The sequence below is a fragment of the Coenobita brevimanus genome, chromosome 76 (genome assembly GCF_032717465.1).
Source record: "Coenobita brevimanus isolate Jiangsu-jjx chromosome 76, ASM3271746v2, whole genome shotgun sequence".
NCBI classification, from domain to species: Eukaryota; Metazoa; Arthropoda; class Malacostraca; order Decapoda; family Coenobitidae; genus Coenobita; species Coenobita brevimanus.
In genome coordinates, this window is record NC_137029.1 from 23,920,417 (window position 1) to 23,934,512 (window position 14,096).

The 14,096-nt window shown below is 43.1% G+C and overlaps 1 protein-coding gene across 1 annotated transcript in view; it reads left to right on the forward strand.

Moving 5' to 3' along the window:
* Positions 1-14,096, forward strand: part of LOC145408169 (uncharacterized) — a 213,681-nt gene that overhangs the window by 38,427 nt on the left and 161,158 nt on the right. The window contains exon 3 of the mRNA XM_080278923.1: positions 571-718. Coding sequence (XP_080135049.1) covers positions 571-718 — 148 coding nt within the window. The remainder of the gene's footprint in view (positions 1-570; positions 719-14,096) is intronic.

Sequence of the window (14,096 nt, forward strand, 5' to 3'; positions counted from 1 at the left end):
AGCCCACCAGGCCTTGCACTGAAGGACGCACTGCACATCCACCTAATCATTGCCATTTCTGTACATTTGAGCCCATGAATATCCTCTTCCTTTACTGCCCAGGTTTCACTACCGTACAGCATTACTCTCCTAACACATGCTGTGTACAAAGATCCCATAGCATGGAGGGAGAGCGAGCCCTCTCAGTGTCAGGAGAGGCAACAATTAGAGAGAGAGAGAGAGAGAGACAACAGCTATATATATATATTTATATAATGTTTAGGTAGATAGAATATAGATAGATAGATAGATATATATATATTATATATAGATAAATTGTGCTTAGGATGTGTAATTACCATAACTTATATGTAAAATAAATCACTAAAGGGTTAGGTGTTAGTGATAGTGAAGCTTTGCTAATAATTATGTTATTACCTACTTCATTCTGTACATTTTGTGTATGTGAACGTCTTTGATTTACACTTACTGTGTGTATGGGAAGCACTTTATTAATAATTTAGCTGCTGTACTTTATTTCATCAGTATTCAGTTATGATGTTTGACTTTTAATTATAATTTAATTTTCAGAAAACTAAAAGAATTAGACAAGAATCAATGAGGTATGTGGAGAGAGGTCGTTATAGGAAAGCGGTGGAGAAACTTTGGAGGAATAGCAAGAGGTTTCGACAGTGTTGCAGAAATCTTATGGCATTGGTGGTCAAGAAGGAGACAAGAAGTAAGCATGGGCCACGACTTGTAGATCTTGCAATGGGTCCATTTACTGTGCTTTTAAGTATGGATGTCATACACAAATATGTTAATGTGAGCACAAACCCACAATCTCTTTTGGCTGTGGAAAATCTTTTTTATTCAGGCTAAATCCTGCCCATTTTGTTCACATGGAAAAAAATTAAAGATTGACAAGGGTTAATAGAGACACTTTCTAACACTGACCTAAGAATTTTCATGGGAAGAACAGAATAATTCATGGTTGCTTGTGACTCTTTTTATGTCCATGTTCATGTACTTGAAGGTTTTGGACATATATGCATGTGTAAGCCTTTCTTCAATTAGCAAATTAATAATGACATGCCATGTAGCACCAACACTGTACTACAAACAAGTAACTTGGGCAGGTTTTTAAATGTCCATATTCCCTAACAGTTGTCAACCTGACTTAGGACTTCAAATTTCAATTTGAAGTTTTCGTTCTTGCTGGTCAGCTGTCATGCAAATCCAGTAAGTCTGGCATACCCCACAGAACAGATTGTGGTTGTATAGAAGAGATATGTATGTGTAGTTATCTCAGCCTGAAATTGTAAATGTGGTTGAGCTGCTCATGTGGGAGTGTTATAGAGGGCCAGCTCCCAGGCTTTCAGCCCTACCTATTCCCATGGTATTAGTTTACTTCTTAAGAATCGCAATAACCATCCACCTCCTTCTTTTTTCTTTTTCTTTTTCTTTTTTTAAGGAAGGAGGAACCAAAGACCAGAAGCCCACAAACCATTCCTTCCAAGGAAATTATATACAGTCTTCATCCTTCCTTCCTTCTTTCCATCCTCCTCTTTGTTTCTTTCCTTCATTCTTTCCTTGTCCTTCTGCGTATGGGTGACTTTACGCTCCCCCTTCTGTCTTTCTTTCCTTCATTCTTTCCTGTTCCTTCTGCCTGTGGGTGACTCTACACTGAGTGGCAAGCCAGATGGTTTCCTGTACACTAGGAAACCATTTACTATGCTGGGTAGTAACCATATAACCAAATTTTGGCACCTGGTGGTTTAGTGAGTAATTATTGCGCTCCAGTCGGATTGAGCCGGTGAAGGTTTATATCCAAGGGATGGTTGGGGTTGATTGCTCATGTAATGCCACTCAGGGATGAATAAGGCTGGTCACTCTCATCTTAAATGTCGGGACCAACTACCTAACCCCAGGCTCCTACTCTCCTCATGAGGCAATGTAGGATTGGACATTGGATGGATGGATATATATATATATATATATATATATATATATATATATATATATATATATATATATATATATATATATATATATATATATATATATATATATATATATATATATATATATATATATATATGTATGGCGGAGAGTTAGTGCCCCTCCCCGGAAAACAACTATCTAAAAAACAAACAAGAAGCCTCGGACAAGGACTGACCAAACGATGACGACCCAGGACCGGACAAAGGACTTGGTAATGAGTACATGGAATATAAGAGGAACGAATGATGAGGTGAAAGAGAGAGAGATTGTCCAGGTGCTTGAGGGTGCGAAAGTGGATGTATGTGGAATAACTGAAACAAAATGGAGAGGAGAAAGTGTGAGAGAATGGGAGTATGGATGGGGTATATGTGCAGGAGTAGATGAGAATGAGAGGGCAAAGGAAGGAGTGTGTATAGTTGTGAGTAAAAGATGGAAGAAGAGCATAAGACAGTATGGATCAGTTGGGTCAAGGATTGTGTGGGTAAAGTTGAAAGTTGGAATACAAATGTGGGCGATTGTGTGTGTGTATGCGCCAACGCAAGATCGTGCTAGAAGAGTGAGAGAAGAGTTCTGGACAAATGTGGAAATGTGCATGGAAAAGTTTGGAAGGAATGAGAGAGTGTTTTTGATTGGTGATATGAATGGTACAGTTGGTAATGTGAAGGTGGATGGAATAGTTGGTGAGTGGGGTGTGCCTGCCGAGATAGATGAGAATGGGAGTGTGTTAGTGGACATTTGTGCTGGGAGGGGGTTGGTGATAGCCAATACCCTCTTCAGGCATAAAATGATCCACAGGTATACATGGCGAGTGATGAGAAGGGTGGGTGGTGAACTGAATGAAAGGAAGGCAATGATTGATTATGTGTGTGTGGATGAAAGGATGCGAAGATGTGTAAAGGATGCAAGAGTGTATAGAGGTTGGGGGAGTGGACTTTCTGACCACTACTTAGTGGTGGCCAGAATTAGGATGCAAGTGAGATGGAGGAATAGAGGAAGGGAAAGATGAGAGGAAGGAGTAGTTGCAAGGAGAGTGGAAAGGTTACAAGAGGATGAGAAAAAGGCAGAGTATAAGAGAGAAGTGGAGGAACGATTGGGCAAATATGAATTGGAGCAGATGGGAGACGTGGAAGGTGTGTGTAAGATATTTACAGAAGAAATATGTGCAGCATGTGATGTGGTGTGTGGAAGGAAGAGAAGGCGGAGGGGGGTGCAAGGAACAGCGTGGTGGACTGAAGAGGTGAAACAGGCTGTGGCACAAAAGAAGAAACCATACAATGAATGGGTGAGAAATAGGGGCGTGGAAGAAGTTGAGAGGCGGAAGAGAGAGTTATATGTGGAAAGGAAGAGAGAGGTGAAAAGATTAGTAAGAGAGAGTAAGAAGAGAGTGGATGAGGAATTTTGAAGGAATTTGAGTGTAAAGTGGAGGGACTGTAAGAAAATGTTCTGGAGAGAAGTGAAAAGAGTAAGACAGGGTGGAAGTGAAGTTAGCAGGGGAGTGAAAGATAAAAATGGTAGATTACTAGTGGATAAGGGAGAAAAAGTGAGCAGATGGAGAGAACACTTTAAGGAATTGTTGAACGTAGAGGATGGAAGTAATGCGAGTATAAGTGGCTGGGGAATGGCTGGGAGAAGGAGGGAGGTGAGAAGACAGGAAGAAATCAGTAGGATAGAAGTTGTGGAAGCAATGAAGACAGTTAAATCGGGGAAAGCCCCAGGAATTGATGGAGTGTGTGGTGAAATGCTGAAGCATGGGGGAGAGATAGTAGTAGAATGGATGTGGAAGATGTGCAGATTGGCCTGGGAGGAAGGTAGAGTCCCGGAGGATTGGAAGTCAGGTATAATTATTCCCTTGTACAAAGGAAAAGGGGAAAAAGAAGTGTGTGGTAATCATAGGGGCATTTGTCTTCTTAGTATAATAGGAAAAGTGTATGGTAGGATACTTATAGACAGAGTTAGAGAAAGAACAGAGAAATTAGTTGGAGAAGAACAGGGAGGCTTTAGGAAGGGAAGAGGTTGTGTAGATGAGATATTCATTCTTAGATCTTTAGTGGAAAAGTTTCTAGAGAAGGGAAAGAAGTTGTATGCGGCTTTCATGGATTTGGAGAAAGCATATGACAGGGTCGATAGACAAGGATTGTGGAAAGTGTTAAGAATATATGGAGTAGATGGGAAGTTGTTGAATGCTGTGAAGAGTATGTACGATGGTGCGAAGGCTGCAGTGCGTGTGGATGGTGAACTAAGTGAATTTTTCTCTTTGAAAGTTGGTTTGAAACAGGGATGTGTCATGTCTCCATGGTTGTTCAATCTGTACATAGATGGGGTAATAAAAGAGGTACAAGGTAGGGTAGTGGATGTTGGAGTGGCCCTGGTGAGAGAGGATAGTGTTTGGAAACTCCCTGTACTGTTGTTTGCAGATGATACTGTGTTGTTGAGTGAAGACGAAGGGGAGCTGCAAGGCTTGGTGGATGAGTTTGGGAGAGTGTGTAAGAAACGGAACCTAAAGGTGAATGTAGGGAAGAGTAAAGTGATGGTCTTTGAGAGAGGTGAAGTTAGTGAATGTACAGCGAGGTTAGATGGTGAGGAATTGGAAAATGTGAGTACGTTTAAGTATTTGGGTAGTGTGATGAGTAAGGATGGAGGTTTGGAGGGTGAAGTGCTTGAAAGGGTACAGCAGGGAAGAAAGGTTGCTGGTTCCTTGAAAGCAGTGATAAGAAACAGGTAAGTGAGCATGGAAGTGAAAAAGTTACTATATGACAGTATTGTGATACCAACTCTAACGTACGGAAGTGAAGCTTGGACATTGTTGGAAGGACACAAGTCAAGAGTGAGAGCAGTGGAAATGAGTTATTTAAGAGGAGCCTGTGGAGTCACGTGGAGAGACAGGCTGACGAATGAGGATATAAAGGAGCGTTGTGGTGTGGATGTGGATGTGATAGGAAGCGTTATGAGGAACACACTGAGGTGGTTTGGCCATGTGGAGAGGATGGAGGGTGAGAGACTGACGAAGAGAGTGTATGTGAGTGAGGTGGAGGGGGGAAGAGGGAGGGGGAGGCCAAGGATGAGATGGAGGGATGGGGTGGAGAGGTATATGAGAGAGGGGGGTGTGAGTTGGGAGCAGGGCAGTGAAATGGCGGGGGACAGGGCGACTTGGAGGCGATTTGTTTGTGGCCACCCCAAACGGGATTGAGGCGTCTGGCAATATATATATATATATATATAAAATAAGCAAGAAGTGGAAGGAGAATATAAGAGAGTATGGAACAGTGGGTGTTAGGATTGTATGGGTGAGGATGAAAGTAGATATACAAGCGTGGGCGATTGTATGTGCGTATGCTTCGACAGAGGACCGAGTGGTAAGAGTGAAAGATGAGTTTTGGGCGAGAGTAGAAGCATGTATGGACAAATTTGAGAGGAGTGAGAGAGTGCTTTTGATTGGAGACATGAATGGCAAAGTTGGGAATGTACGAGTGGATGGAGTGGTTGGTCAGTGGGGTGTGCCAGCTGAAGTAGATGGGAATGGTAGTGCATTGGTGGATTTCTGTGCTGGTAAGGGGTTGGGAATAGCCAACACCTACTTTCGGCATAAGATGATCCACTGGTACACAGAGTAATGAAAAGGATGGATGGTGAACTTGTTGAACGAAAGGCAATGATAGACTATGTGTGTGTGGATGAGCGAATGAGAAGACAAGTAGTTGGATGCAAGAGTGTGGAGAGGGTGGGGGAATGGAGTCTCTGACCATCACTTAGTGATGGCCAAGGTAAAGCTACAAAGAAAATGGATGAGGAGACGAAGGGGAAGACAGGAGGAAACAGCTCCTGTGAGAAGAGTGGAGAATTTGCAAGATAGTGAGAGAATGGCAGAGTATAAGAGCATAGTGGAAGAAAGATTGGGAAGGTATGAGCTAGAGCAGATGGACGGGATGGAAGACGTATGTAAGATATTCACGGAAGAGATAGGCGCAGCATGTGAAGTGGTTTGTGGAGTGAGGAGGAGATGCAAGGGTGTGCAAGGGACAGCTTGGTGGAATGATGAGGTGAAATGAGCTGTGGAACAAAAGAAGAAGGCATATAGTGAATGGTTAGCGAGGAGAGGTAGGAGAGAAGATGAGAGAGAGAAGAGAGAGGTATATGTGAGCAGGAGAAGGGAGGTTAAGAGACTGGTGAAGGAGAGTAAAAAGAAAGTGGATGAAGAGTTTGGGAGGAATCTGAGTGTGAAATGGAGGGAGAGTAAGAAATTGTTTTGGAAGGAGGTAAAGAAAGTAAGGCAGTGTGAAAGGGGAAATAGTAGGGGAGTGAAAGATAGGAATAATAGATTGCTGGTGGAGAAGAAAGAGAAATTGAGGAGATGGAAGGAGCACTTTGAGGATTTGTTGAATGTAGAGAGTGAGAGCAGTGCGAGTATAAGTGGTTGGAGAATGGCTGGGAGAAGAAGAGATGAGAGGAGGGAGGAAGAGATCAGTAGGGCAGAAGTAGTGGAAGCAATGAAGAACATCAAGTCGGAAAAGGCAGCAGGAATTAATGGAGTGTGTGGTGAAATGCTGAGGTATGGGGGTGAGATTGTTGTGGAGCGGATGTGGAAGTTGTGTAGATTGGCTTGGTAAGAGGGAAGGGTTCCAGAGGACTGGAAATCAGGTATAATTGTTCCTTTATACAAAGGAAAAGGGGAGAGAGAAGTATGTGGTAACCATAGGGGTTTTTGCCTTCTTAGTGTGACTGGTAAAATATATGGTAGAATACTCATTGATAGAGTTAGGCATATAACAGAGGAGCTAGTTGGAGATGAACAAGGGGGATTTAGGAAGGGAAAAGGGTGTGTAGATCAGATATTTGTTCTAAGATGTTTAGTGGAGAAGTATCTAGAGAAGGGAAAGAAAGTGTATGCTGCCTTCATGGACTTGGAGAAAGCTTTTGACAATAGATAGGCAAGGTATGTGGAAGGTATTAAGAATATATGGAGTGGAGGGGAAATTGTTGAGTGCTGTGAAGAGTATGTACGAAGGAGCTAGGGCTACAGTGCGAGTGGATGGTGAGTTGAGTGAGTTCTTTGATCTCAATGTGTGACTGAAACAGGGTTGTGTGATATCTCCATGGCTGTTTAATATATACATGGATGGGGTTGTAAAGGCAGTGCAAGGTAGGGCAGTGGATGTGAGGGTGGCTCTGATGAATGAGGGTGAGATTTGGAAGATTCCGGTGTTGCTGTTTGCTGCTGATACAGTATTGTTGAGTGAAGATGAATGGGAGTTGCAAGGTTTGGTGAATGAATTTGGGACAGTGTGTAGGAGGAGGAAGCTGAAACTTAATGTAAACAAAAGTAAAGTTATGGTGTTTGAGAGGAATGAAGTCACAGAATGTACAGTAAGGTTGGATGGTGAGGATATGGAGAATGTGAGTGCATTCAAGTACTTGGGTAGTGTGATGAGTAAGGATGGAACTTTGGGAGATGAAGTGCATGAAAGGGTACAGCAGGGAAGGAAGGTTGTTGGTTCACTGAAAGCAGTGATGAGGAATAGGGAGGTGAGTATGAAAGTTAAGAAGTCATTGCATGATAGTATTGTGATCCCTACCCTGACATATGGAAACGAGATGTGGCCTCTGCAAGAGGGGAACAAGTTAAGAGTGAGAGCAGTAGAAATGAATTACATGAGAGGAGCATGTGGAGTGACATGGAGGGACAGGTTGACGAATGAAGAAGTGAAGGAACGTTGTGGGGTGTATATGGATGTGGTTGAGAAGATTAGGAGAAATACACTGAGGTGTTTCGGACATATGGAGAGAATGGAGAATGAAAGACTGACTAAAAGGGTGTATGTAGGTGAGGTGGAGGGAGGGAGAGGGAGGGGTGGACCGAAGATGAGGTGGAGGGATGGAGTTGAGAGGTATATGAGGGAGGAGGGGGTGAGTTGGGGGGAGGGTCGTCAAATGGTTGGTGACAGAGCGACTTGGAGGAGTTTTGTCTGCGGCCACCCTTTGCGGGATTAGGGCGTTGGGCTATAGATAGATAGATACATAGATATATACAGTATATATATATATATATTCATTCATTGCCAGACGCCATATATCCCAAATGGGGTGGCCAAGGGCTTAGAGTTAATTGTTTTTACAGGGATGGGCACTAATCCTCCACCAACCCCACTTGACACGTAGGGATGCCAACAGCATCTGGTGTTCCCAGGCGGTCACCCATCCAAGTACTAACCAGACCCAATATATATATATATATATATATATATATATATATATATAGGAGTAGACTGTAGCACCAGTCGAACAGGGCAGTACTCCCGAGGTTGATGGCAAGCTGGTGATAGGGAGAGCTGGAGCTCCCGTTTCACCAGCCCTCAGGACTTGATCCTGACCATCTCCCTTTTCTGAACATTTTCAGTGCATTCATTTACACAGAGAGTAGGCCAGCATGCTCTCATAATACCTCTACCTTCAACTGTCTACACCACACTACATGCGCATAACATATCACACCTTCTATTCACATCTTTAGTAATGGCCGCTGCAATCTCACAATCAAATGAGGTGGTATCTCGGATTGCCACCACCGGCAGGGTAGGGCTGGAGGCACAGGGTCCTCCCGGTCGCTATCAAGCGACTGTGCCAGCAGCGACTGTTGCTATTTCCGGGAATGCTCGTCGGCGAAGAGGTGACGGTGTGGCCTTATTCTTTACCAACATCCGCGGCCTTACCACGAATTTAAACTCAGTTCATTTTTTCCTTCAGTCCATATCCCCTTTGGCCCTTTTCCTCACAGAACCACAAATCTCACCCTCTACCGATATATCTCCATTTTGTTTTCCCGGTTACCATCTCCTTACAAACTTTCGAAACAAGGGCGGCACCTGTTGTTATATCAAATCCCAATATGCAGTTGATACTATTTTAAACTTCACTTCATCCAGTTTTGATTACTCATTATATAAATTAAATTGCCAAAACATTACCAAATATATCTGTGTAGTTTATCGTTCCCCCAATGCTTCTTCGGAACCCAGTGTATTTGATTCCATATCCACTCAGTTGAGTAACCTTGACCTTGCCCTTGGCAATGAAATTACCATTTTGGGTGATTTTAACATACACAATGTTGAATGGCTATTGCATTCTGCCCGGACTGACGACGCTGGTCTAGAATGCGAGCTATTTGCGGAATCGTTTAATCTCACCCAGTTGGTAAAGCAACCAACCAGAATACCTGATAATCCTGACCATAATGCCCATCTCTTGGATTTATTCTTGACAAATAATCCCGATCAATACAGGATAGAGGTACTGTCACCACTTGGATCCTCTGACCACAATCTCATCAAAGCCTCATTAGTTAACCCTCCTACACCTCCCCATTCCGAACCTGTCAGGGTGACCCGATGGCACTTTGACAGGGCGGACTGGGATGGATTTAGAAATTATCTTGCTGATGTTCCATGGCAGTCTTTCTTCTCTAGTGATCCCAATTCTACCCAGTCCCACATTTGTGACTTAATACTAGCTGGTATGGATTTATTCATACCAAGTCAACAATTCACTAAAAGATCAAACTCTCCAAAATGGTTTGATGGCAATTGTGCCAGAGCAACAGCCCAAAAGTCATTAGCATATAACTCTTACTTAAAATCAAAAACACCTGAATCACTCTCCCAATTTAAAATTGCTAGAAATCATGCAAAAGCTGTATTAAATCTATCTAAATCAAACTTTCTTCAAAAGCAAGCATCAAAACTACTTAACAACCCTAATGACAATAGAATATTCTGGTCAACTCTTAATTCTTTCAATAATAACTTTAACAAGTCATCTTCCATTCCCCCACTAAAATCTTCAGATGGCAATATTACAAATGACCCACGTGGGAAAGCAGATATCTTTGCTAGTACCTTTGCAAGAAACTCTACCATAGATGATACCAGCCAGAATGTCTCAGTACTGGAACTTGATTCTCCCGAAATTGCCCCACTTAAAATACAGACAAGATTTGTAAAATCCATCCTAGACAATTTACCTACCAACAAAGCTCCAGGTCCAGATGGAATTCCGCCAATTGTTTTGAAAAAGTGTTCCCCTGAACTTGCCTCTGTCCTAGCTAAATTATTCAGACTATGCATACGTACTTCTTTATTCCCAAATTCATGGAAAGAAGCCAATATCCACCCAGTTCCGAAGAAAGGAAGTTCGTCTGACCCCTCCAATTACAGACCAATAGCTATCACATCTTCTCTTGGTAAGGTATTTGAAACTTTAATTAATAAGCATATTGTTAAACATCTTGAATCCAACAACTTAATTAATGATAGACAATACGGTTTTCGCCACGAAAGATCCACCATTGACATACTCAATCTCTTAACTCATACCATCCATCAATCAATAGATCTTTTTGGAGAAACTCATGCAGTAGCTCTTGATATCTCTAAAGCTTTCGACAGAGTATGGCACCGTTCCCTGCTGTCCAAACTCCCTTGCTATGGACTAACGTCTTTTGTTCCTTTGATTTCTTCTTATCTTAGTGACAGGAAAATAAGAGTAAAAGTAGATGATGTATATTCGAATTTCCACTCAGTTAACGCTGGCGTGCCGCAGGGATCAGTTCTGGCACCAACCCTATTTCTGGTTCATATTAATGATCTCTTATCTGTCACTCACAATCCCATTCACTCATATGCAGATGACTCAACACTACATAGTTCATTCACACTCAGACATCCATTTACAAAGTCTAATATCTCTACCTCTGAACTCAATACAGCCATCTCCATAAATGAAGATCTATCTACAATCAGTGAATGGGGACAAAACAACCTTGTCTCTTTTAATGCTAGTAAAACTAAATATATACAGTTTACCAATAGACAGATATTGCCAGACTCGTACATTACCTTCAGTGCTACTAATATTCCCATCTCCAAAAGTATTGAAATTCTTGGTGTCTCACTTAACAGTGCCCTCAGCTGGACCTCTCATGTCAGATCACTTGCTAAAACCGCCTCAAAGAAACTTGGATTATTGTACAGAGTCCGTAACTTCTTCGCCGATGAGCAGTTAGCTATAATTTATAAGAGTCATGTGCGCTCTCAGCTTGAATATTGCTCACCCTTGTGGAATGGTTGTGGAGAGGTTGCATTAAGGCAACTAGACAAAATTCAGAATAAAGCTGTTAGAATCATTAACAACCCTGCCATTACATATAAACTACCTCCCCTGCAAGTAAGAAGGAATGTTGCCTCCCTTGCATTATTTTACAGATATTTTTTTGGCAAATGCTCAGACGAAGTTGCGTCCATGGTACCACCTCTCCATGCCTTCCCTCGTGCTACACGGGCATCTGGTAGCGCTCATGACTGGAATGTCACTCAACCATACTGCAGAACTTCTGCCTATCAGAATTCTTTCATTCCCCGAACTGCATCTCTCTGGAACTCGCTTCCCCAGAGTTGTTTTCCTCCAAATTTCAACCTACAACTCTTCAAGTCTAACTGTTACAGATATTTTATGAACAGAGGACACCAGTAATCTGGTGTATGGATTATTTTTTTTTCTCCATTTGTTTTTCCTTCCTCCGTTCTGTTATTTAAAAAAAAAAAAAAAAAAAAAAAAAATTAATAGTGGCCTCGGGGCACCTCGGTGGTGCCCTGAGGCCACTACCACAGCCACTGGTAAGCTTGTGGGCTAGGGGTCCCAGGTCCATTGCCTGGACCTGGGACTGTGCAGTGAGTGGGGCCTGTGGTATCTCTACCCCCCTTTATTAATACTGACTATGACCAGATACAAGACTCACTTTCAGAGCAAGCCTGAGGACAGTAAATCACCTAGGGGGATGAGGTTGGGTTCACGGAATGTGGGAAGTTTGAGGGGATGAGCGGGGGAAGTCGTTGAGGCATTCAGTAGGAGGTGGGTGGATGTGGCATGTTTTCAGGAAGTCCGGTACAGGGGTGGATCAGCCTTGGTCACCTAATGGCGGCTCTCCATGCTGCATGATCCATTGCAGCCTCCCTGTTCAGTCCCTTAACCCTGAGGTCATACTTAATGACCTCGTCCCATGTCTTTCTCGGTCTACCCCTCATAACCCCACCCCCAGTATTAACACTTCTCACCTTCCTCACCCAAGTATCATCCTCCATCATCTCCACATGTCCAAACCATCTCAATCTACCTCTCCTCATCACAACACGAATACACTTCAGTCCCATCCTACCTCTCAACTCTTCCATCGTAAACCCAGCCCCCTCAGACCTTGCATGCAGGGATGCACTACACATCCACCTAATCATTGTCATTTCTGTACGTCTGAGTTAACGAATATCCTCCTCCCTCACTGCCCAGGTCTCACTACCATACACCATTACATTCCTAACACATGCTGCATACAAAGACCCCGTAGCACGTAGGGAGAGTCCTCTCAGTGTCAGGAGAGGCAAGAGCTCCCTGAACTTCTTCCAACCACTTCTTACCCTAGCCATAGAGCTTGCTCCAGCCCCACCCCCAGGACACATGTCTCCCAAATAACAAAACTCTTCCACACATTCAAGAGATTCATCAGCAAGTTCAATCCTTTCTCGTCTGACTATCTCCACCTGCTCTCCCCGACACGCTGTACACATAAAATCAGCATTATCTCGGTCTACCTCTGATACCACTACATCTCTTAATCACCCATTTATCACAAACACCGCACAAGATGGAATTACTGTACTTCCCACGCCCTTGTGGCAAACTGCATATGGCCACTCTCCCTTGTTTTTGACAGTACCACCTACAACCCTAGATATCACTTTTGTTTTATCTGCATTTACCCTTAAGCCCTTGTGCCCCATACCATCTCTCCACTTCCTAAACCTTTCCTCCGCCTCCCTTTCGCTCTCTGCAATCAACACCAAATCTTCAGCATGGGAGTCCCACGGGAGTCCGTTTCTAAAGTCATGTGGAAGGGCTTCAAGTGCAAAGATAAACAACAATGGACTCAAAACTGACCCCTGAATGACACCAACATTCACGGAAAATTCATCACTCAAATCTCCATTCACTCTTACCTGGGTGTGAGCACCCACATACATAGCCATAACCACCCTAACCAGCCACTCCTCCAAGCCAAGCTTTCTCATTTCCCACTTCACCACCTCTCAAGGGACTCTGTCAAAGGCCTTTTCCAAACCAACAAAAACAAAAATAAAGATCCCTTCTCCTACCAATATATTTTTCCTGAAGCTGTCGAACAATGAATATGGCATCAGTGGTCCCCCTACCTGGCATAAACCCAAACTGCATCTCATCAATATTCACTCTTTCTCTAATCATACCTTCGAAAACTCGCTTCATTATCTGATCTAAAAGCTTTATACCTCTATAATTTCCTCTTTCCAGGGCATCACCCTTCCCCTTATACACATTTACAATTATAGTCTTCAGCCAATCATCTGGGACAACACACTCATAAATAATCCTCTTTATCAGGTCAGTGACTAACCTCACCCCTATATCGCCTGAGGCCTTCAACATTTCGGCAGTCAACCCAGACACACCTGCTGCCTTCCCCACCTTCATCCTGCCTATTGCCTTACTCACAGTAGCAACATCAATCAAAGGCCAAGGGCCAGACACTGGATCTGCTGGCTCCAAACCTTCCCTGTCTCAGTCAAACTCCTCATTCAACAACCGGTTATAATGCTTTCTCCATGCATCTTTAATATCCCTGCTGTTCACCACTACCCTTCCTTCGTCATTCTTCACACACTGCACACCTATAATATCCTGATTATCCCTCTTCACCTGACCTGCCACCTTAAATATCATATTTTTCCTTTCCCCATGATTTAGGTTATCAAGTAAAAGTTTCTGTGAGTCAGACTTCACCCTGTATACCTCTCTTCTAGCCCTACACTTGGCAGCCAAATATTCCTCTTTGCTACCACCCTTCTTCCATTCCCGGAAAAGCCTTCTTTTCTCCTTAACTGCAGCTTCTACACCCTCATCCCACCACCAAGTTACTTTATGTCTTGGTGGTCCTTTTGTCCAACTGCATGTTACATCAGTAACTCTCAAGAGATTGTTCTTGAGGGCTCTGTACTGTTCATTAACGGCTCTGTCTACAGCTCCCTGTTCAGCCA